General features: G+C 40.5%; 1 protein-coding gene across 2 annotated transcripts in view; it reads left to right on the forward strand.

Annotated features, from left to right (window-relative positions):
* The first annotated feature begins 928 nt into the window (after positions 1 to 928).
* sema3bl (sema domain, immunoglobulin domain (Ig), short basic domain, secreted, (semaphorin) 3bl) overlaps positions 929 to 12,888 on the forward strand; it is a 60,037-nt gene continuing 48,077 nt past the window's right edge. Inside the window, exon 1 of one of the 2 annotated variants that reach the window (XM_034877216.1) lies at positions 929 to 1,312. In XM_034877216.1, the coding sequence (XP_034733107.1) occupies positions 1,207 to 1,312 (106 nt within the window). In that variant the 5' untranslated portion in view covers positions 929 to 1,206. The remainder of the gene's footprint in view (positions 1,313 to 12,888) is intronic. The other variant, XM_034877215.1, reaches the window with a different exon arrangement.

The following is a 12,888-nucleotide window of genomic DNA, read 5'->3' on the forward strand; positions in this document are numbered from 1 at the left end:
TGAAAAGTCAGCTGGTGCCAGTACTTCCTCCCTTACAGGTCTAAAACTTGGATAAAGGGCCAGTTCACCTAAAATACACAAAGACTTTTTTCCTGACTGGTGAAAAGTAGTTTATTTTTTTTTTGAGCAAGGAATTTTCTACAGTTTGTGTTGAGTTTACCTTGAATAGCTAATGTAATTCAGCCTCACAACACTTCATTTTTGCTGACATACTATCCTTTCTGCATCTGTACTGCAGCTATACTCCTTGTATTTGTTACACAACACAAACATTTTGTATAAATATATATGTGTGTGTTTGTGTTTATTCATGCAGTAGCCAACAACTTTACTTTTGAACAGTTCAAAGTAAATTATCTACTTGACATTATAATGTGTTAGAAATTATATGTTACAGGTTCATATACTGCTTACAAATGACAAATGGCCTTTATAAAAAAACTCTCAAAGTTACATTGTATGTTACTAAGTGCACTTGACTTGATGTTGAAATGATGTTATGAATCATCTGTAAGAATAAGCAGATGAGCGTTTCGAGTATGTCGTGCGTAAAGGAGGGGCAGGTCAGTTGAAGCGCAACTTCTCTCTCTCTCTCTCTCTCTTCTTCTCCTCGTCCTCCTCTCTCCTCTCTCTCTCTCTTCTTCTTCTTGTCCCCTCTCGTAAAGGCGTGGTGTATCTCTCCTTCTCTCTTTTTCTCTCTCTCTCTCTCTCTCTCTCTCTCTCTCTCTCTCTCTTTCTCTCTCTTCTTCTCCTCGTCCTCCTCTCTCTCTCTCTCTCTCTCTCTCTTCTTCTTCTTGTCCCCTCTTGTAAAGGCGTGGTGTATCTCTCCTTCTCTCTTTTCTTCCCCTCCTCTCTCTCGTACGTAAAGGCGTGGTGTCTTTCTCTCTCTCTCTCTCTCTCTCTCTCTCTCTCTCTCTCTCTCTCTGGCTGAAACAGACTTTTGTTGGGCAGCTGTTGGAAGTGAACTGAAGGATTGTCAGTCTTCAGAGCGCAGTCAGCCTATCAGCCCGGCCAGAGCGTCAGTCCGCGGAGAGGACACCCAGCGGCTCGGTCACAGACCCTTTTACGCACATGTTGGCATTGTGAGAACAAGGATCCAACAGTTTCCAACCACTTAAAATTGTCCTGGAATATTTTGGTTGTTTGTTGGCAACATATTTTAAAAAAAGTCATCACTTAAAAGACGGAGTGCATCTCATCAGCAGAATGAAGGGATTTTTACCTTTCTTCACCATGATTCTTGTTGCGCTACGTGTCGCCACCGTCTCCGCAACCAAGTTAAATGTCCCGCGCCTGAGACTGTCATACAAAGGTAATTAAAGTATCTATCTATCTATCTATCTATCTATATATCTATCTATCTATCTATCTATCTATCCACGTGCCCTATAGGTGGCATTAATAAGTAATCTTGACCGCCTTGGCTCAGTCTCTTCTTTCCAGCAGATTTTTAAAACGCATCTGTGAACATTTCAATTAGTTTTTTAATTAATTATTATTAGTGTATTTATCTCAGACTATTTATTCTCTTCGTGGTGGTCCGAGCTGGAAGCGTTTAATCCGGGGCGATGTTTTGGCTACTGTTTTGGGGGTTTATGTGTTTTAGGAGGCACGCATAGCCTACGTTAATTTGCTGGTTTCCAGGTTGCAACCGCTCTGCAGTGAAGGCAGGGTGTCCAGCCGGAGGAGGTTTTGGCCGAGGTTTATCGCTTTGCGGTGGGAGACATCGGGGTGCGATTGTCAAGGTTTATTTGGAGCGGAAACCACAGCGGAAATACTTTGGAAGGATGTTACATAATTATTGTTTATAGAGTGTTATGGTTATTAACATTATTTCATAGTCTAAAATATTTGCAAAGGTCGATTTAGTCTGTTTCAAAAAGTTCAGGCTGTCCAAACCTTGATAATGACCTATAAAATTTAAACACAAAATATCATTTCTGCTCTTAACAATCTAAAGTATGATTGCAGTGATTTCATCAGTGCCAAGTTCACCATCATTGAAACATTGCCATATACAGTATTGTTTGCTCAGTTCACACCCCATGCTCTCTCCTCCTCTCCCCTCTAATCTGAACCCTGTTGTTGGACATGACTCATTCAGGTTAATGATACTAAGGAACCAGTGTGTGTGTGTGTGTGTGTGTGTGCGTGCGTGCCCGCTGTTGACTGTGTTGTTGCCAAACCATGTTAATTGTTTCGTTTCATTCAGTCCTGAGCGGAGCTGCAATCATCATCAGCGATAGATATCACACAGGATTTCCTCCAGTTCAGCTCCATGTTTCCAGGATAAAAGTCACCATCTGAGTTTACTGGTCTTCCTGTTGGCTGCACTCAAAATAGAATGAGAGAGAGAGAGACAGAGAGAGAGAGATAGAAACTGAAATGAGGGAGAATAACTGCAAAGGGATAGAATTCATATTGAGGTCATAGGGCTACAGAAGAGAAATGCAAAGACCTTGTGTTGGTATACACAGACTTATTTTAAATAATTGTAGGCTAATTGTTTACATATTTGTTTACTATTAGGCTCTACTTCATACTTTCTTTATAATTGTTAAAAATGTTAGTAGGTTAGTAGGTCGTAGTCTTGCAAAAGATGAACGATAATGCTATAGGTCACCCCTGACCTCTTTGGACATCATGAGGGCAATATTTTCACTTGTGCACGATATATACCAAAATGTAATGGACAAATCACCATAATTTCCTGAACACATTCATGCTCCCCAGAGGAATAACTGATTCCTTTTAGCAGTTTATGAGCTTACTTTTTGCACCACCCCCTTGAGGCCAACATATAGACTTTGCCCAAAAGATCTCTCATAATGGGTAGATTGCCATGAAAGTTGCTAAGCACATTCATGCTGCCATGGGAATCTACCCTTTTAATTTGATTGACCCAATGGCCTCGCCTCTTGTGTCAATCACAGAACAAATGTAGCTTAAGGCCCACTTCTAGGGCTGAATAGCAGTATGTTGTTTGCAACATTGACTTATGTGATGTGGGATTTGGATGTGACACACTCTGTATTTTATCCTCTCTTCAACCAACATTGATGGTATATATTCTTTTGTAGAATTTAAAGGAAAACCTGCAACACAAGCGAGTAGTAGAAACACATTAAAGCTCTGTTATTGATGTTGTTACACAAGTCATGCCCTGGGCAACCACCAGAAGTGGAAAAAGCAGTGCCCAAGATTGTGAGTCACGTACTCATTTCGAGACCCTTTTTCAAAGCATCAGATTCAGTTTTACTGTGGTCTAGCAATAAACCGCATAGTATAAAACTAGTTTTTCAATTACTTGAAAACGAAAAACACTCACCTCACGTTTTGCCAGCATTATGAGGAGTGTGGGAAGAAACTCTGCCTATAAGATTCTCATTAGTGACCAACAAGTTTCTCGCTTCCTGTCTGGATGACCTTAGATTTAACCCCACAGTTTGCCCTGTTTTACATAATTTCCCCCTCAACCGAAGTCACTCGTTTCCTTGTTTGACTCAACCGTAAATTGTTCCATACGTCTCCATGTGTCTCTTCTTCTCACTCTTAAGTCTAATCTCTCATTCCTCTATCACGCCTCAGTGTTCTTTCTTCCCCTCTGTTTGTGTGACTCTTCCTCTATCGCTCCTTCTTTCATTAAAACCTAGAGAAGCCCAGAGGGTGTTTGCATTCCCAGGAGGATGTAGAGGTAATTTAACAACAGGAAAAGCTGTCATTATCTCATTTCAATCAATTAGTGGGTAGAAGTTCAAGCAGGAAGAAGACCATTTTTACATCCCAACTATTAAAGTATCCTCTATCTTTATGTTTACTTCAAACATCCCAATCAGCAGAGATTTAATCATTTGCTGGTATATCATGGTAAAATGAGTTGAAGAGATAATCTTTTTTCACCATGTATTTAACACAAACCAACAAATTCAACAGCATCTGAATGACTTAATTTCAAAGTCAAATAGGTCCTAAATACATGTAGGAATATTTAAAAAATCTTGTATACACATACACTGCTTTTGACCTGCAATTAACAAAATCACTGTCCCAAAGTCCTTTCTGGTACTTTACTGCTTCATTTATTTTCTCTTCCTTCCTTACTTTTTTTCAACATCATAGGACACTGTACTTATCTGACATTGATATTTGTAATGTTTAGAGCAAATCCCAGTTCATATTTTTTTTAACCTAATTTGCAATTCAAACTCTCAATACCAAAAGTGAGAATGTGTGTGTGTGTGTGTGTGTGTCTGTGTGTGTTCATGCGTGTGTCTTATGGTGTGACATTGAGGCGTTGAGGTATGCGATGTGTGTGTGGTTGGCTGCCCTCCCAGCCCTCTGCCAAGCATCTATACCCACCTCCCATCATGCATCTCTCTTGGCCTTTCTCTGTCTGTCTCTGTATGTCTTTCATTTGTCTTCCGCTTTCTTCAATCTGCCTGCTTCATTTATCCATTTGAATTCCCTCTCTCTCTCACTCACACACACTCACACTCACACTCACACTCACACTCACACTCACACTCACACTCACACACACACACACACACACACACACACACACACACTGACTTTAAAACAAACTCGGTCTAATACAATATTCACTTTGTCTCACCAAAGGCAGGGGGGCACTTGAAAGCATCAGCGTCCTATTTTGATCAGATTGCATTAGTTCTTAAAGTGCAGGGTTTTGTTTGTTTTCGCTTACTGACTGAATTAATGAGTTTGTTTTCTCAGTCGGCTTTGCCCAGATGCGTTCATAGTCAGACGGCTGTTAGTTGTTCTTAGGCGGAGCGAGGTAATCTGTCACCGGCAGTCTGTTGGAGACTCCGGAGCTGCTGAAATGTAGGGCGTCTCCATCCTTTCATCAGTTTCAGCTCTTTTCCTTTCTTTCTCCATTCTTTTTCATCCATCACTCCCTCCGTGCTCTGTGTAATAGCTTGTTCAATCCTCCTCTCTCCTGAGTTTAAATGCTCCCAGGCCTCTGGACCGATCTAAAACCCAGTGAATGAAAAGAAAAAGAGGAAATAAAAGAGAGAAACTTGAAGGTTTAAGTAACCAAGCCAACTGGCTTGTCAAGCAGTTTTTTTTTTTTACTGGGATATATAAGCGTCAGCTCTGAGAAATATTGGAAATAAGAGAGGGTTTTAGAGGTTTTAGTGGTTTTGTAATAGTTGACATGTGTTTGAGTTTCAAATGTTTGTATAAGTTCTTTATCATTTAGTCATGGGGGTCTTTAGCCTGCAGGCTTAATAGCCAATATTTAAAGTTAACAGCACATGAACAATAGTTTCATAAAAGAAAGAAAAAGGGATAGTAAGAAACAGTCTGAAAATGAAGTCCTGAAAGTTATAATCTTTTTATTGATTTCAGCTGTCCAGTGACAGAGAGATGTATTTAGACAAGCTGAAACCATTTTATAAGGTCTTTAAGCTTTTAAGTAAAAATGGGTTGAGATGTAAAGACAGCTTTATGTTGGTGAGAGGTTTCTAAAGATTTGTATGCAAGTTTGTTCCCCAAACCTGTCCACTTGGACACCCTTATACTAGCATTTAATATGCATGTACTTTAAATAGTATATATCATGGTGTAGAATACTAAATTCTAATTGGCTGGTTGGCGTGTATTATGTAAGAGATAATAAATGACACATAAGTGACACAGGGGCTAAGAACTGCTACAACTATTAAGAAACATAGAGTAAATTTGGAGAGTATTATTCCACTAATATTGTGGACATTAGCCAACAAAATGTCATATGTTATCTAATTAAAAATATCAGTCCTTAGTTTGATCACATATCTATTAGCTTTGACCATTTATCCTTTAGAGCCGGGATCTTCAACAGGTTGTCTGAGATGCCTAGGGGGTCCTCACAGTCAATGCAGGGGGGCCTCCAAATTATAAATAATTTGTTGAATTTAGTTTTTCTTCAAGAAATCAAAAAGTCCTAACTTGAATCCAACATATTATTAGCAAATATAAATCCCCACTGATGATAGGCTTACCGGCCTATAGGTAACGTAGTCACTAAGACAGCCATCCTCAGATACAGTTCATCCCAAAGGATTCACTGTGCCACGTGTATGTTTAACATTATAAACACACAATTGTTTTAGTTTTGTACTCTATTCATAAAAGGTATGTAAAAAGGATTTGGCCATCCAGCACAATATGGTATGCCCAGTTTAATATGCAACTTAATTTTGTACGATATATGTATTAGGGGGGCCCTGCTCAGTCTTTCTTTCAGTTAAGGGGTCCTTGTCTTAAAAAACACATTGAAGACCCCTGCTGTAGAGGGTTACGGGGGGATGGAGCCTGTCCTAGCTGACATTGGGTGAGAGGCGGGGTGCACCCTGGACAGGTCACCAGTCAATCACAGTGTTGCCACATGGTTACAGACATCCATTCACCCCCACAGTCACACCTGTGGGCAATTTAGAGTCGCCAAATAACTTAACCTGCAAGTTGTTTGACTGTGCGAGGAAATTGGAGCACTCAGACAACCGTGCAAACTCCACACAGAAGGACCAGAGCCGGCCGTGAGGCGACAGTGCTAACTACTGCACCATCATTCACTTGTATAGCCTGAATAATTTCACACACTTTTTTATCACATACTGTAGATTGTTGTTGGCAAGTGATTTTGCCAACAAAACACAGAATGTCATATACACTGCAGTCCTGTGTGTACTTGGCTGTCAACTGGACAAAGAGACACTGACAAAATAGCTTCCCCTTCTTGTTGCAGTAGTAAAGTTAATTTAAGATTGACAAAAACTCTCTATATAGAAAATGTACGTAACAGCATGTGTATTTTGATTGTTAGGGATTGGCCATGGTATGAGAGGATAACTCACTCTGACTCATGCCGTTACGGGAAAATAACACACATGTCACATTCAGGGATATTCTACTTTTATACACAAAACATGTTGACTTTGCATGTTATTCTACTTTTGTATAAAATCATAACCAAAACTTGCTATGGTTATCTTAATTCAGTGACTAGTAGAATTCCAAATTATAATTTTTTTTTATCATAAATGTCATACGTTTTGATGACATATCATTATTGTAAGACTGGTTATGCACAAATAATACATTTACTTAGTGTTTGTGTAATAGCCCTCATACTGTAATGAAAGTAGCACAAAAGTGCTTTGTCTGGTCCATTAAATCACCAATATTTTTTAGAGGCTATAGAGACTGTAGAGAGGTTTTTCTTCTAGTATGTGGACCTGCTGACAGAAGAGACACACTACATGTTTCTGACAAAGCAGACATGATGTGAGGGATGGAGAACCTGTTTGTGTGTGTGTGTGTGTGTGTGTGTGTGTGTGTGTGTGTGTGTGTGTGTGTGTGTGAGTGAGAGAAGAGGCACATTAAGTATGTTGGATATCTGTGTGTGCAGAGGCGTTAGTGTGTAGGTGTTTTTGATGTGCAAAGCATTTGTGTGTATGAGTAGGTGTTACTGCGTAGGTGTGTATAAAGTGCACAGTGTGTGGAATGATGCACTGTGTCTGATGTGTAAATCTGTGTGTACTTAACAGTTGCTTTGTTTGAGGTTAACTGTGTGTAATTGTTTGTCAAAAAGAGTTAGAGAGAGAGAGAGAGAGAGAGAGCGTGCAAATACATCTGCTGTAGACCTCTGTGTGTCTCAGGGTGTCACTTGTGTGTCATGTCAACAGCAGCTCTCATGTGACCACCCTCAGATAGCGGCCTGGCGAGATCACAGACAACACACAGATGGAGGAATTAGAGACTGAGGGAGAGAAAATTGACAGTCAATGTGTGAGAGACAGGGAGCTGGAAAAAGGATTGAGCTAAACACATGGCCAGATCAGAGAGCACAGATGGAGAGTAAGCTGGGGTGAGAAGAGAAAAGTGGCTGCAATGTTTGAGAGAAAAGATGGAGTGAGTGAAAAACAAAGAAAGGAAGAGGCCCAGAATAAAAAATGTACACATCAGAAATCCACAAGGAGTTCAACGATAATACATCGTTTATTAACACTGTGGATGATAATGTCATAGATTTGCTGTCAGTGTCATGCCGATAATGAATAACCCCATGAATGACTGTTCCTATTGTTTCTCCTGCTTATGAAAGGAAATTACACTATTGGCGAGGTTAAGGTTCATTTCTCAGCAAATCAGATTTGAAATGAACATGTCTGTAGTTCAAGTGTTTAATCTCCATCATCATAGAGTAGGAGCATGTAGTTAATGTTAGACTGGATATAGAAATGACTTGTTTCTAACCGGCTGGCAGCATTAAAATCATTCAACAGGACACTCTTAAGCAGTTGGTAAGGTATATTAAACAGGTCACCATAGCAACAGTAATTCCCTTGCATTAACAGTCAACTGCAAATGGTGAAGCTCATCTCATCATGGGTAAAACAAACTACAAAGACATTGAATTATATTTTGATTCCAACTTATTTTTGCTTCAGGTAAATGGTCAGCAGTAATCAGCCTTTCTGCAGTAACCAGCAGCAGCAGGATATGCTGTTTTAGAAGTTTTGCAGAATTTTTTTTAATGATGTGTGTCATCATGGCAAAGTATGGTTCTTGAGACACCCCTATTCTGAAACCGGACCTTCATTTTGATGAAAGCTACAACCCTATAAAGCTTCCTGACTGTAACTTGCACAGTTGTGACGCTATCGCAGTGACAGATTCTGACTACAGAGATATAAACAACTGGCAAAGTACTCAGAACCACCTCTGGGGTAGTTCTTGTCCACTAGTTGTCTCCAGGACATGATGACACACACACACACACACACACACACACACACACACACACACACACACACACACACACACACACACACACACACACACACACACACACACACACACACACACAGACTCACAAAGGGAAAACATTACCAATGCTCTTACACCTTCAACGTCCCTCAATGTCCAATGATAGACTAATAAACCCCTGCTGGTTTCAGCTTAGCTTTGCTGCCAAACATGTCCAGATAAACACTGTATTGATACTCCTTAAAGGTCAGTGCACACAGGCCTCTGCAAAGCTCAACTGCCTGAACTAGGACTGCACTATGAATTAAAACATGTGCCCCTAATGCTGGCATGAATCAACGGGCTGAAGGTTGAATGGAAGAGGGTATAGTCCATGAACGAGAGAGAATCATCAATGACTTTCAAAGGACATAGGGAGAAAAGGACAGAGGAGAGGGAAGTAATGAGTGAAAGATCTGCGAATGTTGAGAGAAATTGAATGGATCCATGAAAGAGTATGAAGATTCCATGAAGAGAGGAAGAGAAGAAAAAGCGGGCACTAGACAGAGATGGAAATGCAGATGAAAAGACTTCATGGTACTGTGGTGGAGAGAGATAAATGGATGATGAAAACAAAGACAGAGAGGAAGAAAATGAATAGAAGAGGAAAAGACAAGAGGAGCGTGAAAGAGTGGAGAGAAAGATAAGGGAGATGGAAGAATGTCAGATAGATGGATCAAAGGTAGAGAGAGGCTAACCTAAAGGCTGAAAGACACTGATCCGTTTGAGAAGCGAAGGTTGAGGGTTCAAGTCCCAACAATGTGGCATTGACCATCTGCCATGTAGATTACTCCACTTCCACTCCACTTGTGTGTGTGTGTGTGTGTGTGTATGTATCTGTGTGTGTGTGTGTGTGTGTCTGTATGTGTATGTCTTACATAGTGGAAGTATCCTGTATCTCTTTCCTTTGTGAATTCTGTAGGTCTATTCACTCTTGTTTGACTAGCATGTCCAAGATAAAGAGTAGATGTGTGTGTGTGTGTGTGTGGGTGTGTGTTTGTGTAGAGGCCAGCCAAAACCAACCCCAGTATCCAAAGCGATGGCCGTTGTTTTAACATGAGCAGTACAAATCATAGCAATGGATGTTCACCAAAGGGGGTTCAAAGGGGGTTCTACACTCTGCCACACCCCGAAGAATGTACAAACACCCAGGAGCTCTCCCCCCTGCTGTCCTCAAGCGGTCTGACTCACTCCCTGCTCTGGTACCAATCTGATCTTTTGTTATGTACTTTGTTCTGTTCTGGTCTGTACTGGTCTTAGCTGTTCTGTTATTATTTCCATCTGTTTTCGCTCCAAATACCATTTAAAATGTTCTATGTGTAGATTTTGGTTTGATTGCAGTGTCTTTAAAATTACTCTGCTGGCATATTTTTGTTTATTTTCATTAGTTTATTTTTGTTATTGCCGTTTTGGATGAATTAGATAGTCCTGATGAAAATGGGATCATGAAATGTTTAAGTCCTGTTTTCCACCATCAACCGCTTGGAAATTAAAATATGAGTATAGTTGACATAGGTTAGGTTAGTGGTTTAAGGTTAGCCAAGTAAAACCACTTTTTTGTGTGTCTTGGTGTTCCAATAGGTTACAACAACAAATGACCATTAAAACCATTTGGTTAAGGTAAGGTCATGATTATATAAGTAACAAGGTTCTATTGACATGCTAGTGGCGAGTGTTACTTTCCAACAAATATTTGGACGATATGACCACACAATTTTGAACCACAGGTGCAAATGTAGTATTAAAATGAAAATTGTTACAGCTTGCATGACAATCTGCTGTTCATGTCCACCCAAAGTTTTAAATACTTTTCTCAAATCACAGTCTCGTAATAACACCTTACAAAAACTTTGTGCTCACTTGGACTAATGTTGAACTTGGCCGCCTCCTGTACATCACTGTCCGCCAAGTGCATGCTGGGTCGTGGTGTTGGAATGACAGATGCCTCGCCAGTGTTTTCTAGAAAGTCCTACTGTTCCAACTTTGGAATGAAACATCTCTCCACTACCCTCTCTCTATGACATACTGTAGATAAACATTCTGGGGTCTGTTTGTGTATTTTTTTCATTGGATACATTAAAGGATTACCAGGCATTACATACACAGTAGTACAGCTGGGGCTTTCTTCCGAGAGCAGCAAGCACACAAAGAAAGAAAAACAGAATGAAAACCTACTAGGATGAGGACACGCACGCTCACACGCGCGCACGCACACACACACACACACACACACACACACACACACACACACACACACACACACACACACACACACACACACACACACACACACACACACACACACAAAGAGGGTTATTCTTGTCTTCTCATGTTGATTCAGTGTCCTACCATTTGGGACTATGGCTCAGAACCAATGCAAGTAATAAAGAAACAGGCCAGAGGTGATGGGAACCCTCTTTAATGCAGGATGGTAGACATGACATGTCACACACACTGAGGGGCTGCACCCCCTGTCCCCAAAACAAACACAATCAATTAGTTCCACAGGAGATGCTGACGAGAAGAGCTCAGTACAAGGGACTCTACTGTGGACTGATGTATCTATTAGACAGCCAAACAAGTGTAGTATTATACTATGTAGTATGGTATTATACCGTTTGGTATGAAATGGACCACTGGAGGAAAACAGGGAAGGGTCATGTCTTTTTATTCTTTGTTGAGGGGAGGGTCATCCAACTTTGTTTCGTCCAGGGGGGAGGGTCACCCAACATTTGTATTCATGAAAAAAGCAACATTTTAAAGTGGCTTGTTTGGGGCAAATCTTTCTATGTAGCTCTCTCAGTCTCGGTCACCCATCGCTAGAAGATGTGTCTCTCCCTGTTTATTCAGCCAGAATATTTGAGCTGTAGCTTTGTAGGGACAGCGCGATTTCCCAAATTTGAATAAATCCCGGCCGCAAATATAAACACAAAACCGCTTTGCTAGTTCCATCGTGTTGTAACCAAGACATCTGCTGAATTTCTTTCCAAAATATCAAAAACATCAAGAAACACCAATGTACAAAACACTAACGGAGACGCAAGCTTTTATTTTGAAAAGTTGAAGCTTATGGACAGCACGCCATCGGGAGTGCATGAGACGGGAGGTCTCTAGGCTGCAGCCATACCTGACTCAAACATATTTTCGGTCATGGTGATTATTTGTGAAATTGTTTAAAACACAGCATTTTAAAGTCATTGGAGAAGGAAGGAGTGATAGCATGCAAGCTCCCAAATTGACGCTTGTCTTAGAAGTGGAGTTTTGGATAATGTTCAGCTTTGGCAGCTGTACCTATGCTAAAATATACAATGACAGAGGAAGCCTAGTGACAATTCCATGGCAAAAATCAATAGTTTTGACTAAACTCAAATAAAGAAATTAATTATACTGTACTGAATTGCCAGTTTTCACTGTGCTGCATTTAGGTGTGTGTGTGTGTTTGTGTGTGTGTGTGTGTGTGTGTGTGTGTGTGTGTGTGTGTGTGTGTGTGTGTGTGTGTGGGGAAACACAGCCAGAAAAAAGACTTTGGATGAGGTGTTTAGGGAAGGATGAGAGTATAACAATAAAAGACTGAAGTTTAAGAAGAGACTGAGGGAATAAAATAACATTGGTCTTTCTTCAAAGAGTATGAAAAGGAGTAAGAGTGAGGATACCAGATTTCAGAGGCAATGGAAGAGTGAGATTTCGAAAGGAAAGCAGGGATGAAAAAAAGGATGGAGGAAAGCTTGGGTTAAGAGGAGTGGGTTATGATTGAATAAGAGAGAGAGAGATATATGTGTGGTGCATGTGAGTAATGGATTAAGAATGGATAAAAAATGGAAGAAAAAAAGATGGATAGAGAGAAAAGCAACTGGCCATCAGGGAGTAAGGAATTAAGAAGAGAAAGAGGGGAGGAAGGAGAGACAAAGGAAAGAGAGGTTTGATGAGGATCAAGGGTGATGAGGTAACACCCTGTGCTGTGTTTTGATTGGCCTGGCAGGGGAGATTGGGTAACAGGAACTCTGATAGGCATTCTGAGACGAAAGAGAGAGAGAGTGTGTGTGTGTGTGTGTGTGTGTGTGTGTGTGTGTG

The sequence above is a fragment of the Etheostoma cragini genome, chromosome 7, assembly GCF_013103735.1.
Source record: "Etheostoma cragini isolate CJK2018 chromosome 7, CSU_Ecrag_1.0, whole genome shotgun sequence".
Classification (NCBI taxonomy): Eukaryota; Metazoa; Chordata; class Actinopteri; order Perciformes; family Percidae; genus Etheostoma; species Etheostoma cragini.